This window comes from Dendrobates tinctorius, unplaced genomic scaffold (genome assembly GCF_039654945.1).
Source record: "Dendrobates tinctorius isolate UK_male_01 unplaced genomic scaffold, ASM3965494v1 ptg000036l, whole genome shotgun sequence".
In the NCBI taxonomy this organism is placed as follows: Eukaryota; Metazoa; Chordata; class Amphibia; order Anura; family Dendrobatidae; genus Dendrobates; species Dendrobates tinctorius.
This window is the reverse complement of record NW_027361704.1, coordinates 12,746,123-12,768,851: the sequence shown is the minus strand read 5'-3', so window position 1 is coordinate 12,768,851 and position 22,729 is coordinate 12,746,123. Positions and strand designations below refer to the sequence as shown.

The following is a 22,729-nucleotide window of genomic DNA, read 5'->3' as shown; positions in this document are numbered from 1 at the left end:
AATTGTTTTGACCACCACCTAGAAAATCCATGGTCGACATCAACCATGTTGAAGGAATTTATCTGCATTCTGTTTTGTTTCATGAAGCTGCAATAAGAAAATTAAAGGGACATGTGGGCAGTAACACTGTGCTTTGACTTTGCCATAGTCTCAGAATCGATTACACCCTCCCAATATATGAGGGGTGTGTTCTTATTCCACACCACAATGAATGATCTTTACATTGGAATGTATGAGTAAGTTACAAAGATGCATAAGTAACAGAGATCCCCACATGGATGACTTGCCTACATAGATTTGTACTAATGTACAGTACATTCGGAAGGACCTGACTATTTCAGGCCACATTTTTCTTTTCCGAAGACATCTGTAAATATGTAAATTCAAACTTAAGGTCGACAATCCGCTATCTGCGCAACTCAAAATACATAAAAATGCCCCAACATCTATATAACAAGCAAACAGAAGTCCACAGAAAAATAAACATAGAACAAATAAATCATAATACATGAGGTTGAATATATCTTGCAAATGAGAAAGAGAGTCAGTGGACAAATCATCTCTCCTCAATCTCTAATATCCTTCCCATTGTGGCCTAAGTTGCTGCACAAATGCAAAATGGCTGGGTTTTATACTTGGAAGGAGACTCAAAACACAAAAATCTCTTAAAATGCCTGAAATTGATTTTAGGTAAGATGAAAACTATCCTCATGAATAAGAAAATGTGCACCCACCTGCTTAACAGACAACAACAAAAAAATATTGCTTTTCAACCAAACATCAACCTGCATCAAACCACATGTCTATATGTCTTTGTCCAAGAAATTAATTCTCCAATATGAAAGTCATTGTAATATCACATACGAGTACACTTTTATCACAGCAGGTTTCAGTCTGAATTAATACAAATAGTTTACTAATCATTAATCTGGGAATGCAAATTAAAGCAAACTAGATGGCAACGTACACAATCTGTGCAGACTTTTTTCTGTACCGTTATTGCTTGACGAACCATGAAAATGTATATAACATTGCACCTACAGACCAGTTAAAATTATAATGCTACACCCGACAGCTACCACTGGACAACTATGCAATAAACTCCTTCAGGTCACATGACTAATAAAAAAATGAATAGCTTTGAGGGTACACTCACTCTGGCGTAGAACGCAACCGAGTGCTATCTGATGTTTAACTATGTGGGCACTGCAGATCTACAACTTTTTTTGTCATGCTGATTCAGCATGAGAAAAAAATCGCACCATGCTGCGAGTGCCTGTGATAGTCAGATCACACACACTCATACAAGTCTGTGGGTGAGAGTCAAACATCGAACTGCACTCTGATGACATCTGAGTGCAGTCCGATGTACGCACACAGAGACAATGGAGAAGATGGAGAAATTAAGTTGTACATCTTCACTCCTGTGCACGATTCTTTTCTCAGTGAGATGAAACTCTGACAGTCTGAAGCCAGTGTCAATAGCATAATTGGCTAGATTATCTGGCCAGTGAGAATATACAGCAGTGTGAGCTAGCCCTGATTGTTTACTTATTTGAGACAGCACACAAGTGAGAGAAGCTAGAGAAATAAGAAAAGAGAAGTGCTACAAAGGGCCCATTAATTCTGCCTTAGTCAATTTCTTTAGTCCGTTTTGCAATTAAACGTTTTTTGTGGTCTTGGAGCAATTTAAAATGAATTTGTCATTAGAGATGAGTGAACCCAAAAAGTAAAGTTTGCCATCTGTATGTATACCTACTGTTCGGGCACGGACGCCAAACACAGACTTCACCAGGAAGTCCGTGTTACATATCGTGTTCGGCCCCCGAACATCAGGTGTTTGCTTTGCTGTCATGCACATGACAGCGGTACAAACACTGCTTCTGATCGTCGGTAAAATCATTATCCCCAGTCAGCCGTGGTTCCCACTTTATACTCCCAATCGCAGCTGCGGGGATATAAAGTTTATCTCCGGTCACTGACGTCAGCTGACACCCGCTACGGCTAATGACAGTGAGAGCAGTAGCAGTGGGAGTATTCATCAGCCGGCGACAGCGCTATAAATAAATAATGAAAAAAAATCTGACTTGGGTTCCCCTGTATTTTTGATAACCAGCCAAGCAAAGCTCACGGGTCTTGGTTGCACCTCTCAGCTGTCAGTGTAAGCAAGGTTGCTTATCAACAATAGAGGGGTCCCCATGATATATTTTTTTTATTTATTTAAATAAATAATTAAAAAAACAGCATGGGATACCCCCCATTTTTGACAACCAGCTTTGCTAAAGCAGACAGCTGGGGGCTGGTATTCTCATGCTGGTAAGGGGTCATGGATACTGGCCCCCCAGCCTAAAAATAGCAACCCGCAGCTTCCCAGAAAAGGCGCATCTATTAGATGTGCCAATTCTGGTGCTTTGCCCAGCTCTTCCTACTTGCCCTGTAGCAGTGGCAAGTGGGGTTCATATTTGTGGGGTTGATGTCACCTTTGTATTGTCCAGTGACATCAAGCCCAGGGCTTAGTAATGGAGAAGCGTCTATAAGACACCTATCCATTACTAATCCTATAGTTGTATGGTAAATAAAGACACAGCTAGAATAAAGTCCTTTATTAGAAATAAAACAACCCACACTTTTCTTTTTTTATTTAAAAATAACAAACAGAGTTATACTCACCCAATGCCCCATTCCATTGAATTCCTTGTCTTCTGTAATAAAACAAAAATAATAAACAACAATATCCCTCACCTGTCTGGCGTTCTGTCTCCCGCCGTAATCCATATTTGGGGATAAACAGATTTCAACCTGGATGGTGCCAAGATGCGACTAAGTAATTTTTTTTTTATTTCAAATTAAAATGAAAAATGTATATCATAATAGTTCTATGTTCTCAATGTTCTGGTATGTATAAAATTTGGCTATTAAAGATTGTGAAACATGTGCAGAACAATGTAAGAAAAATATAGTCTGTGTTTTTTAAAGGCTGAACACTACAGTCAGCTGAAAGAAAACTGTTTTTTTTAGGTTCTCCGTGAATTTACAGATATTTCAGGAATCCTAAATGCATTCCATCATAACCATGTCCAGAAAATGGATGAATAAGACTACATTTGATAAATGACAACATACTAGAACACAATGACATGTTTCATTAACTAATTTCGATTATGTAAACATTCAGAAGATACTTTCCTTTAAAGGGAAGTATTGCAAGTACTGCAAATAACTTTTTTGTAATAGATATCCTACAACTTTTACTCATTATTTAAAAACAACTACAACCCCTGACAAAAATTATGGAATCACCGGCCTTGGAGGATGTTCATTAAGTTGTTGAATTTTGTAGAAAAAAGCAGATCACAGACATGGCACAAAACTAAAGTAATTTCAAATGGCAACTTTCTGGCTTTAAGAAATGTGGCAGTCAGTAATGGTTACTTTTTTTAACCAAGCATAGGGGAGAAATTATGGAATCACTCCATTCTGAAGGAAAAAATTATGGAATCACCCTGTAGATTTTCATTCCCAAAACTAACTCCTGCATCATATTAGATCTGCTCGTTAGTCTGCATCTGAAAAGGAGCGATCACACTTTGGAGAGCTGTTGCACCAAGTGGACTGACATGAATCATGGCTCCAACACGTGAGATGTCAATTGAAACAAAGGAGAGGATTATCAAACTCTTAAAAGAGGGTAAATCATCACGCAATGTTGCAAAAGATGTTGGTTGTTCACAGTCAGCTGTGTCTGAAATCTAGACCACATACAAACAACATGGGAAGGTTGTTAAAGGCAAACATACTGGTAGACCAAGGAAGACATCAAAGCGTCAAGACCGGAACCTAAAGCAATATTTCTCCAAAACAGCAAATGCACAACAAAACAAATGAGGAACGAATGGGAGGAAACTGGAGTCAACGTCTGTGACTGAACTGTAAGAAACCGCCTAAAGGAAATGGTATTTACATACAGAAAAGCTAAATGAAAGCCATCATTAACACTTAAACAGAAAAATGCAAGGTTACAATGGGCTAAGGACAAGCAATCGTGGACTGTGGATGACTAGATGAAAGTCATTCATTGATGAATCGTGAATCTGCATTGGGCAAGGTGATGATGCTGGAACTTTTGTTTGGTGCCATTCCAATGAGATTTATAAAGATGACTGCCTGAAGAGAACATGCAAATTTCCACAGTCATTGATGATATGGAGCTGCATGTCAGGTAAAGGCACTGGGGAGATGGCTGTCATTAAATCTTCAATAAATGCACAAGTTTATGTTGATATTTTGGACACTTTTCTTATCCCATCAATTGAATTGATGTTTGGGGATGATGAAATCATTTTTCAATATGATAATGCATCCTGCCATTGAGCAAAAACTGTGAAAACATTCCTTGAAAAAAGACACATAAGGTCAATGTCATGGCCTGCAAATAGTCCAGATCTCAATCCAATTGAAAATCTTTGGTGGAAGTTGAAGAAAATGGTCCATGACAAGGCTCCAACCTGTAAAGCTGATCTGGCAACAACAATCAGAGAAAGTCGGAGCCAGATTGATGAAGAGTACTGTTTGACACTCATTAAGTCCATGCCTTAGAGACTGCAAGCTGTTGTAAAAGCCAGAGGTGGTGCAACAAAATACTAGTGATGTGTTTTTTTGTTTGTTAGTTTTTCATGATTCCATAATTTTTCCCCTATGCTTGGTTAAAAAAGTAACCATTACTGACTACCACATTTTTTGTTCTTGATTTCTTTTAGTGTTTCTTAAAGCCAGAAAGTTGCCATTTGAATTAACTTTAGTTTTGTGCCATGTCTGTGATCTGCTTTTTTTCTACAAAATTAAACAACTGAATGAACATCCTCCAAGGCTGGTGATGCAATAATTTTTGCCAGGGGTTGTATGCATTTACAAATCACTGACCGAATGTCATACATCTTTCTTTTGTTCTATTTACTGACTGTTTCACTGCTTTCTCCCAAGCAAATATTCCAAACTACTGCAAGGAGTTTTAAAATTTTAATTTTTATTTGTTTTTTATTTTAGACAACGCAAGCAAACTTTTATGAAAACATAATGAAAATTCTTCGTCCAAAGCCTGATTACTTTGCAGTTGGATACTATGGGCAAGGATTCCCAACATTCCTCCGGGTAAATGTTTTAGATTTGCAATAGCAAATTTTATGGCTGTCAATACTGTTGACAAATGAACAGACAGATGCAGGTGTTCACAAGATTTCTGACATACTAGCAAAATGTATAACATCTAACAAATTAAAGGGAATCTATCAGTAGGATCAACCCACCTAAGCCATTTATAGGTGCATATAGGTCACTGGAAGTTGAATAAAATGATAACTTGATAACTGTGATCTGATGTCTTATTCCAGAGTAATTCACATTTATCTTAATATGTAAATTCGCTGTTAAGATCTATGGACTGCACGCAGATCTCCCAGGGAATCTGCCCCTAGATCTTATGTTAAAAGAAGGGTGCATTTCCAGAGTGAGACACGTTATGTCTGCTGTCCTTATATACATGTCTCACACTGGTAACTGCCACTTTTATTTAAAATAAGCTCTGGAGGCAGATTCTCAGGGAGATCTATAGCCCTCCCATAGTTCTCAACAGATCATTTACATATTAAGGAAACATAGATTTTTGGGGAATAAGGCTGGTTTCAGCCGTCTGCGCACGGCCGCCGATAAGCCCTGCCCCTGCCATGCCCCCTCCTGACATCTCCGCCTATTATCGCACATGGCTGCATGCGATCTGTGCACCCTATCTTTAACATAGGGTGCGCTGACCGTGCGCTAGTAGGATTTTTGAGTGCACAGCGCACTTTTTTAGGTGCATCGATGTGCGCCAAACGCAGCATGTTGCATTTTGGCGCGCTCGTCGCATCTTCAAAAGTGTGCAGTGCACTCAAAAATCCTACTAGCGCACTATCTGCGCACCCTATGTTAAAGATAGGGTGCACAGATCGCATGCAGCCATGTGCGATAATAGGCGGAGATGTCAGGAGGGGGCTTGGCAGGGGTGGGGCTTATCGGCGGCCGTGCGCAGACGGCAGAAACGCTAGTGTGAAACTAGCCTAAGACATGAGATTGCAAATATCAAGGTATAATTTTATTCAATTTTCTATGATCTGCTTATCAATTTTCTAAGTACCGTATATACTCTAGTATAAACCGAGATTTTCAGACCATTTTATTAGGCTGAAAGTGCCCCTCTCAGCTTATACTTAAGTCACTGTCCCAGGGGGTAGGCAGGGGAGGGGGAGCACAGGAGCCGGCGGCTGTCACCCCTTCCCGGCACGGTCTCTGCACTTCCCTGCTTCTCTGATGGTGTCCGGCACTGCAGCTCTTCCAGTGTTCAACGGTCACATGGTACTGCTCATTAAAGTAATGAATATGCACGCATATTCATTACTTTAATGAGCGGTACCATGTGACCGCTGAATCCTGGAAGGAGCTGCCGGACACCATCGGAGAAGCAAGAAGTGCAAAGACAGCGACAGGAGGGGGTGGGTATGATGGGGAGGATGGGGGAGAGCCATGCGATATTCACCTGTCCCAGTTTCACCACCGTGCGCCACTCTGTCTTCTGCGTCCTCTGGTTGTGATGTTCAGGTCAGAGGACACGATGACGTGGTTAGTGCGCGCCCTCTGCCTTAACAGTCACTGCCGAGACCCGGAAGACAGAGCGGCGTGTGGCAGTAGAACAGGGGCAGGTGAATATCGCAGGTGTCGGGGCCCTGAGCCAGTGGCGAAACCGGCACCTGGCCCCCATAGCGTGCCGGTGTCCCCGCCTGCTCAATACACCAGCACCTGGCCCCCAGCGACAAGAGGTGAGTATGTCATTTTTTTTAATCGCAGCATCAGCATATGGGGCATGTACTGTATATCTATGGTGCATCTTATGGGGCCATCAACCTTTATGAAGCAGCATATGGGCATATATATCTATGGAGCATCTTATGGGGCCATCAACCTTTATGGAGCAGCATATAGGGGATTATTATTCTGTGGAGCATCTTATGGGGCCATCAACCTTTATGGAGCAGCATATGGGTCATATATCTATATGGGGCATCTTATTTGGCCATCAACCTTTATGGAGCAGCACATGGGGCATATTATTCTATGGAGCATCTTATGGGGCCATCATTAACCTTTTATGCAGCATTAAATGGGGCATATTTTAATATGGAGCATCTTATAGGGCCATTATTAACCTTTGTGCAGCATTATATGGGGCATATTTTTGTATGGAGCATCTTATGGGGCCCATCATGAACTGTATGGAGCATTATATGGGTCTTCTGATTCAATATGGATATTCAAAAACATTTAACCTACTGATGTCTCTATTAATTTTACTTTTAATGGTATCTATTTTTATTTTTGAAATCTATCAGTAGCTGCTGCATTTCCCACCCTAGGCTTATACTTGAGTCAATAAGTTTTCCCAGTTTTTTGTGGAAAAATTAGGTGCCTCAGTTTATACTCGGGTCGGCTTATACTCAAGAATATACAGATAAATATATTTTTAAAGATGCGCTTGACATGAAATTTTCACCAGATGTCAGTAACAACTCATCAAACCCACACAGGCAAAGAAATCAAACCATAGATGTCCATAAAATAAATTTTATATGTAGTAATGAAAAATGACACAAGGAGAAAGTATTGAACACACTTACTGAAATTTATTTAATTCTTCATACAAATGCCTTTGTTGGCGATGACAGCAGCTTCAAGACACCTCCTGTATGGAGAAACTAGTCGCATACATTGCTTAGGTGTGATTTTGACCCATTCTTCCACTCAAATACTCTTCACATCCTGATGGTTCCATGGGCTCCTTTTATGAACTCTGAGCTTTAGTTCCTTCCACAAATTTTCTATTAAATTCAGGTGAGGTGATTGACTGGGCAATTCTAGCAGCTTAATTTTCTTTCTCTGAAACCATTTGAGAGTTTCCTTGGATGTGTCTTGCCACACCATGATGTCCCCACCTCCAAACTTTGCTGTTGGTATAGTGTTTTAACATGGTGTGTATTATGGCATCCAAAGAGTTCAATTTTGCTCTCATTTGACCAGACTACATTATCCCAGTATTTCACAAGTAAATACTGTCTAAATGTTGTTCAGCAAACTTTAAACATACTTGAACATGCTTTTTATTCTGCACTGGAACCTTGCTAGATGAGCGTCCATACAGGCCATGGAGATGAAGTTCATTACTTACCGTATTTTTCGGACCATAAGACGCACTTTTTTCCCCCAAAATTTTGGGGGAAAGTGGGGGGTGCGTCTTATGGTCGCAATGCACGGTACCTGGTGCGTTGGTGGCAGCGGGCGAGGCTCTGCGGTGCGGTGGTGGCAGCAGGCGGCGCGGCGCGGTGCGGTTGTGGCAGCGGGCTGTGCTCCGGTGCAGGGGCGGCGGCTCCGCCGGCGTTTCTTCGCAGCCCGGAGGCCCCCCGCACACCCCTTGCTGGGCGCCGCCATGTTGCGGTGGCCTCCGGGAGCATGGACGCCGGCAAGATGGCCGCCGGTCCGGGGACGGCGCATGCGCAGCTTCAGATCTCGTGCCGAGATCTCGGGGGACGAGATTCAAATCTCGGCAACGAGATCTCGTCCCCCGAGATCTCGGGATGAGATCTGAAGCTGCGCATGCGCCGTCCTCGGACTGGCGGCCATCTTGCCGGCATCCATGCTCCCGGAGGCCACCGCAACATGGCGGCGCCCAGCAAGGGGTGTGCGGGGGGCCTCCGGGCTGCGAAGAAACGCCGGCGGAGCCACCGCCCCTGCACCGAAGCACAGCCCGCTGCCACCACCGCACCGCAGAGTGCCGCCCGCTCCTAGCACCAGCACAGCTGCCCCAGCTGCCCCAGCACAGCTGCCCCTGCCCCAGCCCACCAGCCCCTGCCCAGCTGCCCCTGCCCCAGCACAGCTGCCCCAGCTCAGCCCACCTGCCCCAGCCCCAGCGCAGCTGCCCCAGCACATCCCACCCGCCCCAGCGCAGCTGCCCCAGCACAGAGCCGCCACCGCACGAGCCTGGACCACTGAATGACCCCTGTGACTACTTCTCCACCTGTGCCGGATCCCTTCCCAGTTAAGCTGAATTCGGACTGTAAGACGGACCCCCATTTGACACATTATTATTTTTTTCCCTATTTTCCTTCTGAAAATTGGGGTGCGTCTTATGGTCCGGTGCGTCTTATAGTCTGAAAAATACGGTATATATTTTTTTTTTAAATAAGCGTACCTGCTGATTCCAGGTCTTTCTGTAGCTCTTCATAGGTGATCCTCTTGGACAACTTCTCTGATAATTCTTTTCACTCCTCTGTCTGAAATCTTGCAGGGAGAACCTGGTCATGGCCAGTTTATGGTGATTTATGTTCTTTCCACTTCCGGATCATAGCCCCAACAGTGCTCACCGGGACCTTCAGTAGTTTGGAAATTCTTCTGTAACTAATGTTAGCATTTTGTTTTGCAACGAAAAGGCCGTGAAGATATTGAGGCAGCTGACTGGTTTTACCCATCATGAGATATTTCTTCTGAGGCATCTTGGTAAGGCGACACCTTTTCATAGGCCATCATTTGGAGCAGCTGATATTATTTTTCCCCCAGTAGCAGTATTGCTTTCAAAATACTGGTAGATTTCAGCTGGTGTAATGACTTTTCATTGGCTTTTGCAACCTCCCTTCATGTGTTGAATACTTTTTTCCTGTGTCATTTCTCATTATTACACATAATTTATAGACATTTATGGTTTGAATTCTTTGCCTGTGTGGGTATATGGGTTGTTACTAACATCTGGTGAGAATTTCAAGTCAAGAGCCACTTTAGAAATATATTTACTTAGAAAATTGGTGACATGTTCATTACTTATTTGACCTGCTGTATCTATCAATATAGAATACTGCACAAAAGTTTTAGGCATGCGTAAGAAAAATGGGGTGCTATATGGGCCCCCACAGTCCCCAGACCTCAACCCAATCAAACATTTGTGGGTAGAGTTGAAGAAAAAAACTGTATACATACCGAAGTGAGTTGACCAGTAAGCACCAACTTTTGGAACATGTGGAAGAGACCCGAGATCAGATTTTGGTCGAGACTCTGATTGAAAGAATACCCAGAAGGATTCAGGTATGTTAAAAGCGATAGGTGGATTTACAAAATACTGACTAAATAATGGAAATTTAAATTTAGATTTTTAAGAGCAAAACAGCAGTGACATGACAAGAATCTACATAACTAATCGTATGCTATGTAGTTCAAAGTAAAATTTATGTATGATATATCTAAGATGATTGTCTATAAAAATGATGGTAGTCTCAAATTCAAAGCAGTAGTGGATGGTATGATATGGAGCCTGAAAGTCAAAAGTTGAAAACACTATTATCCTTTTGCTCATGAGTGTATACCATCATCCATCTGTCCGATATTATTCGGGGCTGATCGGTAAGCCGCACTGCATTGCAATTTAATGCATGACATTAGTCCTGGGCCCACAATGCCAAAAATATGTCTCCCATATCTATAAAACACAAGCCGCGGAGACACCATCACATGTTTCTCAACGCAAGCAATGACTAGCCAGGTCTTTGCCCTTCCCGTGGTTGTTCCTTCCCGAGGAGTCTCCAATGAAGCAAACCACCTATGCCAAAACATGGTATCCATCCACATGTTTTGGCATAGGTGGTTTGCTTCATTGGAGACTGCCCTTCTCGTGGTTGTTCCTTCCCGGGGAAAGACCTGGCTAGTCATTGCTTGCGTTGAGAAACATGTGATAGTGTCTCCGCGGCTTGTGTTTTGCATGTTTCTACATATTTCCCATAAAGGATGGGGGCATTGCTCTAGAATCACTGCGTTGAGAAACATGTGATGGTGTCTCCACAGTGTTGGATGTTGATCTCCATGAGTTCATCCATCCTCATTTTTCCCATATCTATAAGACCTATGCCTGTCACAAAATCCCCAATATTCTTAGCAGGACACTGGAACCAGGGTGTCTGACTATAATTTTCTAGTGCTGCTTTTGGAGAACTTGGTTTCCCAGGCCCTAAATTTGTATCCTCCCTGAATCTTCTACAAACTGTGAATGGACTTCATGTCTGCTTCAATTACCTGTTCACGGCAGGAAGTCATAGCTGAACAGAGGGTGAGTGTTCTTAGAGTGCTAGCTCTTGTGTTCTTCAATCCACGATGAAGCTAAGCTTCAATCTTCAATATGAAGATTTAACGTCCTCTCTCAAGAGATGGCTTTATAGATTTTACCATTACATCTATGACAATAACTATTAATAAATACTTTACAAATTACTCAAATTTTAAAGGGAACCTCTCATCTGATTAATCCTACCCAAACCACGAGCAGCATGATTTGGATCATGACTGAACAATTGTAGCCAGGTATATTTTTGTATAATAGGCATTAAAGAGAAAACAAACTTTAAAGTTCAGGCCAGGGACCAAAGTCTGAGACAAGAATAGGTCTATCCCTGGTATGTACATAGGGAAAGTCCTTTAACCTTTATTTTCTCAGAAATATTAGGGTGCTTTAGGGAAAAATAAACCTGGTTTCAATCGTATATGCTATCAGATGTTTTTCAACAGGACAATGCCAGAGCGGCTGTGGTTGGTGCTACTGTGAGCATGCTATTAGCCACTTTTAAATAGAACGACAGACTTTATGTTGCATGTGCTATTGTGAGCAGCCTGCATGACCTAAATGTGCTACCATTGCCTGCATTGTCTCCGGACTTGTCTCTTTTTGGACACATCTGGGACTTTATTCATTAGCTATTACAAATAGAACTGCCAGAAGCTGATCTTGGTAAATTGCATGCCCAAATTAATTCAGTGAGTCAGAACATTTCACAAGCAACCATTAATAAACTTTTTGACAGCATGCCAAGGCATGTAGGTGTGGCGCCCCCAGGAGTATGGTCACCACAGTGGCTTTGCCTTCCTCCAGAGAGGGTAATGCCAGGCTTGGGAACAGTGAAGGGTCTCTCTCGCAGTTAACCTATACATGCAACACAGTTCCACTCCAGGCCAGCAGGGAGGCCTCTGAACCGGAATTAAGGGGAGGAGTGCTCTCTGAGGGCCAGGAGGAAGGAGTGGTTAGTTAGCGTGAGGAGGGTGAAGTGTGCAGACGTGAAGGGAAGAAGCGTGGAGATCGAGTGTACAAGGAAAGGCTCATCTCCAGTGAGAGCGCATGAACTGGAGCCTGGTCTCCACGGTTGTATGGATAGTAATGGTCCTGCAACAGACACCAGAGGAGTAGGAGGCTGTAAATGCACTACCCCCATCTAGGACTCGGAGGCACAACAGCACGGAGTGAGCCAAGAGAGGAATAGCGGCTACAGCTCTCTGCCATAAGAGGAGTGATAGTAGAAGAGAATTAGGAGGAACTTCTAGTACTGAGTTACACTGGAGTGCTTCACTCAAGCGCTAGGAAGGAGACTGCACAGCCCATCTGCTGAGAGAGAATCGCTGAGTTGCTTCCAGGCTAGCCTGCTCCGGTACCATCTGTAATCAGGACCCTGGACTGCATTTATCAAGTAAAGGTACAAAAATTGCACCCCGCTGTGTCTTTGTCTGCTTCCTATCCATCCGGCACCGCTACATCCCCGTGCCAACCACATCTACACTGCCCTGGGACTACAGCTTCACCTGTGGGGAACTTACATCTTTGCTGCACCATACCATCAGTCCCAGCGGATCTGCTTGCAGCGTCGGCTTAACACTTCCCTTGCCGAACATCACTGGTGGCGTCACAAACTATTCATTTAATCAATTACATTCCACCATTCAATCCCCCATTACTTGGGCGCCCAGGGCCACGGACCGGGTCACCGCTGCTGTGACACATCCCGCTGACACCGGCCTGGTACCGAGTACCCCACAGCCCTGGGAGGATGACCCAAATTGGCGTCACGAACAGGATTACGGAGCCCGGTACCCCCCGGGCCCTGTGTGCCAGAGACTGTTGTGTGCTATAGACTATAATAATAATAATAATAATAATTTTTATTTATATAGCGCCAACATATTCCGCAGCACTTTACAATTAAGCGGGGACATGTACAGACAATAAATTCAATACAAGTTAAGACAATTCAAACAGTGACATTAGGAGTGAGGTCCCTGCTCGCAAGCTTACAATCTACAAGGAAATGGGGGGACACAGTAGGTGAGAAATGCTTGTTAATTCAGGTCTGGCAATTATAATAGGGATTTTCATATAAAGCTGCATGATCCGGTCATCAGCCCGTGTGTTTAAGTGCAATAGACAAGTATCAAGCGCAGTTATGTGCATGAAGGGTGTGGAGACAGATGAATAGTAGGGTGCAGATTCAGAATAATATTTGGAAGGAGGGAACAGGGCAAAGTTAGCTTGCTGAGTAGTTGATGTGGTAGGCTTGTTTGAAGAGATGGGTTTTCAAAGCGCGCTTGAATAGGTCAGGGCTAGGTATCAGTCTGATCGTCTGGGGAAGTGCATTCCAGAGAGCTGGAGCAGCACGAGAGAAGTCTTGGAGACGGAGGTGCGAAGTTCGGATTACGGGGGATGTTAGTCTTAGGTCATTTGTAGAACGGAGGGCACGTGTAGGGCGATAGACAGAGACGAGAGAGGAGATATAAGGCGGTGCAGAACAGTGGAGAGCTTTGTGGGTGAGAGAGATGAGTTTATACTGGACCCTGTAGCGAATAGGTAGCCAGTGTAATGACTGGCACAAGATGGAGGCATCGGTGAAGCGGCTGGACAGAAATATGACCCTGGCTGCCGCATTCAAGATGGATGGAGATGGATGGAGAGGAGAAAGTTTGGTAAGAGGGAGACCGATCAGAAGAGAGTTGCAGTAGTCCAGACGAGAATGAATAAGAGCGACAGTAAGAGTCTTAGCAGTTTCAAAGGTGAGAAAAGGTCGGATTCTGGAGATGTTTTTAAGATGCAGGTGACAAGAGCGACTGAGTGATCGGATGTACGGAGTAAAGGAAAGTTCAGTGTCGAATATGACCCCAAGACAGCGGGCATGCTGCTTGGGAGTTATGGTTGAACCCTCCAGGGTTATTTCGATGTTAGGTAGAGTGAGGTTAGTAGAGGGGAGAAACACAAGAAGTTCAGTTTTAGAGAGATTTAGTTTCAGATAGAGGGAGGACATGATGCTAGAGACAGAAGACAGACAATCCTTGGTATTTTGAATTAGGGTAGGGGTGATGTCAGGGGAAGAAGTGTATAATTGGGTGTCATCAGCATAGAGATGATACTGGAACCCAAATCTGCTGATTGTTTGTCCAATAGGGGCAGTGTATAAAGAGAAGAGGAGGGGGCCTAGGACTGAGCCCTGCGGGACCCCGATAGTAAGGGGACGAGAAGAGGAAGAGGAGCCGGAAAAAGATACAGTGAAGGAGCGGTCAGAGAGGTAGAAGGAGAACCAGGAGAGGGCTGTGTCCTTGAGGCCTATAGAGCGGAGCATAGTGAGGAGGAGCTGGTGATCCACAGTGTCAAATGCGGCAGAGAGATCCAGTAGAATCAGCAGGGAGCAATGACCTTTCAATTTAGCTGTTATTAAATCATTAGAGACTTTAGTGAGGGCAGTTTCAGTAGAGTGTAAAGAGCGGAAACCAGATTGTAAGGGGTTGAGAAGAGAGTTATCCGAGAGATAGCGGATTAGACGGGAGTGGACCAGGCGTTCCAGGAGTTTAGAGATGAAGGGAAGGTTAGAGACAGGTCTGTAGTTAGCAGTGCAGTTCTGGTCCAGGGATGGCTTTTTAAGTAAAGGGGTTATGATGGCATGTTTAAATGAGGAGGGAAATATACCTGAAGAAAGAGAGAGGTTAAATATTTTAGTCAGGTGAGTGGTGACCACTGGTGAGAGAGACTGCAGGAGCTGTGAAGGAATAGGGTCACTGTTGCAGGTTGTAGGCCGAGCAGAAGCGAGGAGCTTGGAAACTTCTTCTTCTGAAACAGGCTCAAAGATGTCTAGTGAGCTTGAGGTGCGGCAGGGAAGGGGATCCAGGCACTGAGGAGATAGGGCTGAGATATCCTGATGTATGTGGTTGATTTTTTCTAGGAAATAAGTGGCCAGATCCTCACCGCTGAGGTTGGTGATGGGGGCCTGTACTTTAGGTTTCAGGAGGGAGTTTAAGGTTTCAAAAAGTCGTCTTGTGTTGTTGGATAGTGAGGTGATGAGGGTGGTGAAGTAGGATTGTTTGGCCAGATGAAGGGCAGAGTTATAGGTTTTGAGCATGAACTTATAGTGGATGAAGTCTTCTGCTAAGAGAGATTTTCTCCACTGCCGCTCTGCACACCTCGAGCAGTGCTGAAGAAAGCGTGTTTGCGTTGTGTGCCAGGGCTGCCGTTGTCTGTGTCGGGTCTTTCTGCGTATAGAAGGTGCTGCTTCATCTAGGGCATTCTTCAGTGTATTATTGAAGTGTGACAATGCTATGTCTGGACAGGAAAGGGTGGAGATGGGGGCTAAAGATGTGTGGAGATTGTCCCTAAGCTGTTGGGTATTAATGATAAGTGTGGTAAGTGGGGGTGTCCCGGGTGAGGAGACAATTCTTGACAGAGAAGGAAAGAAGGTTGTGGTCCGAGAGCGGGAGAGGCGAGTTAGTAAAGTCGTGCAGCGAGCCGGGACGGGAGAAAACCAGGTCCAGAGTATTCCCGTCCTCATGTGTAGGAGAATTAGTAAACTGTGAGAGGTCGAATGAAGAAGTTAGAGAAAGAAGATGAGAGGCAGACTGGGAGAGTGGATCATTGATGGGGATGTTAAAGTCTCCCATGATGAGGGTGGGGATGTCACAGGATAGAAAGTGAGTAAGCCAGGTGGTGAAGTGGTCTAGAAACTGGCGGGAGGAGCCTGGAGGGCGATAAACAACCGCCAGTCGTAAGGAGAAAGGCTTAAAGAGTCTGACGGCATGGACTTCAAAGGAAGGAAATGTAAGTGAGGGAACCGGGGGGATGACCTGGAAAGCACATTGTGATGAAAGGAGCAAACCAACACCTCCACCCTGTCTGTTCTCAGGTCTGGGGGTATGTGAAAATTTCAGCCCACCAAACGAGAGAGCGGCAGCAGCGGTGGTGTCTGAATGCTGGATCCAGGTTTCTGTAATAGCCAGAAGGTTAAGGGAATTAGAGAGAAAAAGATCGTGAATGTAAGTCAGTTTGTTACACACAGACCGTGCATTCCAGAGAGCACATTGGAAAGTGAGAGGAGAAGGCATGCACTGAATGTTAATAAGATTAGCAGGGTTTCTATATGCAGCTGGAGGAGAGTAACGTATGCTGGTGGAGGGAGGCCCAGGGTTGGGGGAGATGTCACCTGCAGCTATTAAAAGGAGAAAAAACAGAAAAAGCAGGTGGTGGGATGATTTGTATGAACGTTTTGAGTGCTGCATGGTGGTTTTGGATGGTTTGGTGTGGGTAAGAAATGTCAATAGAGCCTCAGAATAATGAAAACTGAAAGAAAAAGAGCGCAATAGGGTCTTACCCGAGAAAATAAGAATATAAAACAATAAGTTATACTCACCCTGTGTAGGAGAGTATTAAGCATAAAGGAACAAAGTCAGCTTGCTGCACATCCAAATGACCACGCCGTGGCCATAGATCATCAGATACAAAGAAGGAAGCACGGTTAATCCATAAAAATTCCTTCTTTGTATCTAATAGAGCCTCAGAGTTATACATGGGAGAGGGGAAAAGGGAGGGGTGGATATGCAGAGAGTGCACAGAATGTGTAAAAGGGCAGGCGAGTTGTTAGAAAGCAGAGGTGAAGACAAAAAAGCAGCAGGTTGATATGATCAATGCATATGTAGTACGACTGACCAAGAAGCATGCGTGCCTGAAAAACTTATGCACCTTACCTGTCTCCTGTCCAACTGCATTGTCTAACTGCAAAACACTTGATCCTGTTGCACTTAATATCTGTTGCACGTGTGAGCCCGCACACGTGCTATCCCAGCCAGAGCTAAATATATATGAAATTAAATGTCTGCTAGCTTCAGCCACCAAAAGGCCACAATCAGTAATTAACCAATTAGCACAAGGCCAGAGCAGGCATTACTATGCAGGGTAAATAACTAATGCTGGACAAGGCCATCAAACAGAGAAAGGGGAAAAAAAAAAAAAAAAAACCTTTCTGCACTTCAAAGCAGAAACCAAATAGATAAAAAAGAAAGACCCACCACAGGAGTGATGGAATGAATTACCATAAAAATATCTGGCAATATATGATGCAGTTCACACTTGTCACACAGCACACATGGATGATGGAATGAATTACTATAAAAATATCTGGCAATATATGATGCAGTTCACACTTGTCACACAGCACACATGGATGATGGAATGAATTACCATAAAAATATCTGGCAATATATGATGCAGTTCACACTTGTCAGACAGCACACATGGATGATGGAATGAATTACCATAAAAATATCTGGCAATATATGATGCAGTTCACACTTGTCAGACAGCACACATGGATGATGGAATGAATTACCTGTGTGAAGAAGAGAAGAGAGGAACATCAGCTTCAATGCATTGTCTAACTGCAAAACACTTGATCCTGTTGCACTTAATATCTGTTGCACGCGTGAGCCCGCACACGTGCTATCCCAGCCAGAGCTAAATAACTATGTGCAAAATTGGCGCCATTGCCGCCATTATCCCGCTAATTGGCGCGCGCCGGAAGAAAAGGGGCAGGCCTTCGTGGGAGGAGCCTGCTGGAGAGCGCGAAGCAGTGAAGTCCCACGTGGGAAGAGGAAAAAGCACGCGAGAAGTGAGAGGAGCTGAGGCCTAGAGCCCGGAGTATCGGGCCTGTGAAGCGGCCGCCGGTAAGCTCACACAACCCCTGGCCCTGGCTAACGTTAACTTGGGGGGGAAGAGAATGTCCGCACCACGCAGCAATGCAGCGGCGGACGCCGCCGCCAACCCCTCAGCACCGCAAGGAGTAGTGCCCACCGCAGCGGTCCCCATAATGTCTCTGTCCATGCCCTACATACCGGGAGCGACCTTGCTACCGCAGTACTCGGGTGAGTCCCATACCCTGAGTGAATTTAAAGAGAGACTGTGCAGTTTGTTTGAAGTATACCCCCTGTCTGAGAGTCAGAAAGTGAACATCCTTATTGGATAGCTAAAGGGTGTAGCAGAGAGAAGTGAAATCCTGGCAGGACACTGATAAAGAGACTGTTAAAAAGATTCTGGCCAAGCTGAGAAGCATCTTTGACACCCGAACTGAAGCTGAAATCAAGATGCGATTCTTTGGATGCAAACAGAGAGCACAGGACAGTATAAGGGACTATGCTCTTAACCTGCGGGAGGCTCTGCAGGCGGTTAAGCAAATCGATCCTGACAGTGTGAAGGAGGAAGATAAGCTGTTAAAGGAGCAGTTCATTGAAGGACTCCTATCCAGTACCCACAGAGGACAGTTGTGCATCATAACCCTACAAGACCCTGACCTGGACTTTGCTGATTTTAAGGACAGGGATATTTGGGTACTGCAGGAATCCACTGACAGCCGTCCAGTGCCCCTTAGGCGCCCAGCGATCACCTACCCTCAGGAAGCAACATCTTTTCCTTCCATCCCTGTGGAGGCTGATGCACAGACTCTGGATAAAGATCCAACAGAAAAGCTGCGTCTTCAGGTCCAGGAGTTGACCAAAGGTATGGCTACACTTACCAAAACCGTGCAGTCCCTGCAGGTGTCCTCCAAAGAGAAGATCCAGCTTGCTTCCAGTACAGAGGATGTCCCGTGGCTCCGGAAGAGGAGAACTCTGCCACTCCGAGGGAGGAACAACGATCGCCATGACCAGGACGGACGTCCCATCTGTCGTCGCTGTTATAAGGCAGGTCATCTTGCCAGATTTTGTCCTTTAAACGAGCAACCCCTGGGGCAGAGGGCCAACCCCCAGGAATAGGACCACAAGGCCCAAGGAACTGGCGAGCCAAGTATGTTGGAGGGAGACCGATCCTCCCTGTGGTGATTGATGGCATTCCCATGAACGCTTTGCTGGACACTGGCTCCCAGGTGACCACTATGCCGTACATTCTTTACAAGAGGTATTGGGCTGATTCTGAACTTACCCGTGGCCCAACTGATGAACTGACAGTAGTTGCCAGTAATGGTCAGTCTTTGCTGCAGATTGGATGTAAAGAGATTACTGTTAAAGTGGGTCGGGTAGAGCTAAAATCTCAAAGTCTGATAGTTGTGGATATTGATCGACGGAAATGTAATCCCATGATGACTCTTGGAAAGACAATTTTCAATTACATTTGTACCGAGGTTGTTGACTTGTTCACTGGAACCAGCAGTCTCAGCCACCTGTTGCAACAACAAGTCCTGCAGAAGGAGATCAAGGCCCTGATGCAAAGACAACAGGTAGAACTCTCTGGTGGAGAAATTGGCAGTGTCAGAGTGAGTGATGCTTTCCCCATTGCAATACCCCCCAGATGTGAAATGTTGATTTGGTGTCGGGCAGCCATAGGCCTCAGAGGAAAAGATTACCAGGCATTGGTAGAGCCAGTATACTCTGATAGCAGGCCCACTGTCCTGACAGCCAGAGCGGTGGTTGATGTACGAAAACGGAGAGTACCTGTACGCCTTTTGAATTGTGGGGAGGAAGAGGCCACAATACCTCAGTAAGCCACAGTTGCTAAGCTGCTCACTGTCAGTAACAATGCAATGCAGGCAGCAGAGCCCTTGGTCTCATCCGACCAGGTGGAGGACAATGGCTCTGTAAAGCAGCTGGAGGAGTGGTGCCAGCAACTGCAGGTGGGGACTGACTCTACACCTTCATACCAGAAAAATGGGGTTTACAAGGTGACCCAGGAATATGAGTGGGTATTCTGTAAACACCCCCTAGATTTTGGGAAGGCAAAAGGGGTTCAACATCATATCCCCACTGGAGATCATCCACCCATAAAAGAAAGATACCGGCCTATACCCCCAACACAATACCAATGTGCTAAAGGTATGTTGAGAGAGATGAAGGAAGCTGGGGTTATCAGAGACAGTTGTAGCCCCTGGGCAGCTCCAATAGTTTTTGTAAAGAAAAAGGATGGTACCATGAGAATGTGTGTTGATTACAGGAAAATTAACAGCATTGCACATAAAGATGCCTACCCATTACCTAGAATTGAGGAATCATTAGCTGCACTTAAAACTGCTAACTATTTTTCCACTTTGGATCTCATTAGTGGGTATTGGCAGGTTCCCGTGGCAGAGGCAGACAAGGAGAAAACCGCATTTACCACCCCAATGGGTCTCTGTGAGTTCAACTATATGCCATTTGGGCTCTGCACCACCCCAGGAACATTTCAACGGCTGATGGAGTGCTGCCTGGGACACATGAACTTTGAGACAGTCCTGTTGTACCTTGATGATGTCATTGTTTTCTTCAAGACTTATGAAGAACATCTGGAGCACCTGGCTGAGGTGTTTCAGGCCAAAGTTGGACAAGGCTTCAAAGTGAAGCCTTCCAAATGCCACCTCCTGAAGCCCAAGGTACAGTACCTCGGACATGTGGTGAGTGCAGAAGGTGTGGCACCAGATCCTAACAAAGTCACAATCATCCGGGACTGGCCGAAGCCCAGCAACCTCCATGAAGTACGCCAATTCCTCTGGTTGGTAGGCTACTACCGAATGTTCATCAAAGGCTTCACTGAAATAGCCACCCCTATACAAAATCTTCTGGTGGGGCAGTCAAAGAAAGCCAAACAGAAAAGTTCCACCTTTGAATGGACTGAGGAGTTGGAGAGATCCTTCACCCGACTGAAGATGGCTCTCACAGGAGATGAAGTTCTGGCCTACCCAGATTATGACAAACCCTTTGTGTTGTATACTGATGCCAGCAACGTGGGACTGGGAGCAGTACTGTCACAGGTACAGAATGGCAAAGAAAGAGTGATCTCCTACGCCAGCAGGAAGCTTCGTCCCACTGAAAGGAACTCTGACAACTACAGTTCCTTCAAGCTGGAGTTCCTCGCCATAGTCTGGGCTGTGACTGAAAGATTCAAGCATTACCTAGCTTCAGCCAAGTTTACCATCTTCACAGACAACCACCCGTTGACTCACTTGGAAATCGCAAAACTGGGTGCACTGGAGCAGCAATGGATGACCCCGCAGTCTGCCTGGTGAAGGAGCTACTGTCACAAGCTGACTCACGCCCAGAGTCGGATGCTCCTGAAGAAACCCAGCAGTTGTGGAAGGAAAGAGGCCGGCTATTCTTCTATGAAGGAAAGCTGTGTCAGAGGAGTATCAGTGCCCGCACTCATGAGCTGGTCTGGCAGGTAGTAGTCCCGAAGAGAGAGGCGTCAATGGTCTTGGAAGCATACCACAATGGAGCTGGACACTTCGGATGGAAGAAATTGGAAGCATTGCTCCGGGAGAGATTCTACTGGGCTGTTATGAGGAAAGCCATTGAAAAGTGGTGCCGAGAGTGTGGACAATGTAATCTGCGCAGAAAGGATCGAAACAGCCAGAGAGCTCCTCTGCAGCCAATAGTAATCAAACAGCCACTCGAGTTGGTAGCCCTGGACCATGTGAAGCTGGTTCCGAGCCGGTCAGGCTACATCTATGCTCTTACCATCGTTGAGCACTACTCAAGATTCCTGGTAGTTGTGCCTGTCAAAGATCAAACCGCCAGGACAGCAGCCAGAGCATTCCAACAGCACTTCTGTAGACCACATGGATATCCTGAGCAAGTGCTTACAGATCAAGGTCCCGCCTTTGAGGCAGAAGTGTTCCAGGAATTCTGTAACTTGTATGGTTGTAAGAAGATCCGGACAACACCGTACCACCCACAGACCAATGGCATGTGTGAGAAGATGAACCAGGTAGTGATTGACCTACTGAAGACCTTGCCTTTGGAGGAGAGGAATCTGTGGCCAGAAAAGTTGCCAGATCTGGTAGACCTCTGCAACCACATTCTTGTGAATTCCACCAATTGCACTCCAGCCTACCTGATGAGAGCGAGGCCTGGTAAACTGCCTATTGATTTGGACATGGGAGTCCTTACACCTGAGGTGACGTCACCAGATGCTGACTGGGACACAGAGAGGCAGCAACAGTACAGAAGAGTACAAGAGTGTGTGGAGAAGAGTCTAACTCAGGCAAGACAAAAGCAAGAAAGGCACTACAATCAGCATGCCCCTGCAGTTCCCTTGTCACCAGGAGAACAAGTCCTCAAGAGGAAAAGAAGACTGCTTAAATTGGATGACCAATGGGAAGCTGAACCCTACACCATCTTACCTTCAAATTTTGACAATACCAAGGTGTGCCTCATCAGTAAAGATGGAGGAGAAACCTCAACAACCGTATCAAGGGATCATTTGAAGTTATGCCCTGACCAGTTAAGAGAAAGAATGGAAGAACAAGATAACATCCAACCCCTAGAAGAAGAAAAGGTCAGCACCATACTTGGAGAATTCCCTGCCAATTGGACTAAAGTAAATGATGCAATAGTGGTGCCCGTGTTGACATTTCCCCAACTGGTAGCACAGGAAGATGTGACTCAAGAAAATCCTGAAGATCAGGAAAATCAGGCAGCAGATGCCACACCAGCAGTGGAGCCAGAGAATCCTCGCCCTGCCAGTGGTGAACCTGTTATGCCCATGGTGAGTCTAAGAGTTCCTAGACACTCTAGTATCCCTGTGCCATGCAAAACCACCAGTAGTGTTTCCAGTGCATTACACACTACACCAGTAGTT

At 45.1% G+C, this 22,729-nt stretch overlaps 1 protein-coding gene across 1 annotated transcript in view; it reads left to right on the top strand.

The window, feature by feature from the left end:
• Nucleotides 1–22,729, top strand: part of DOCK2 (dedicator of cytokinesis 2) — a 1,017,649-nt gene that overhangs the window by 796,867 nt on the left and 198,053 nt on the right. Inside the window, exon 40 of the mRNA XM_073573729.1 lies at nucleotides 5,044–5,148. Within this exon, the coding sequence (XP_073429830.1) occupies nucleotides 5,044–5,148 (105 nt within the window). The remainder of the gene's footprint in view (nucleotides 1–5,043; nucleotides 5,149–22,729) is intronic.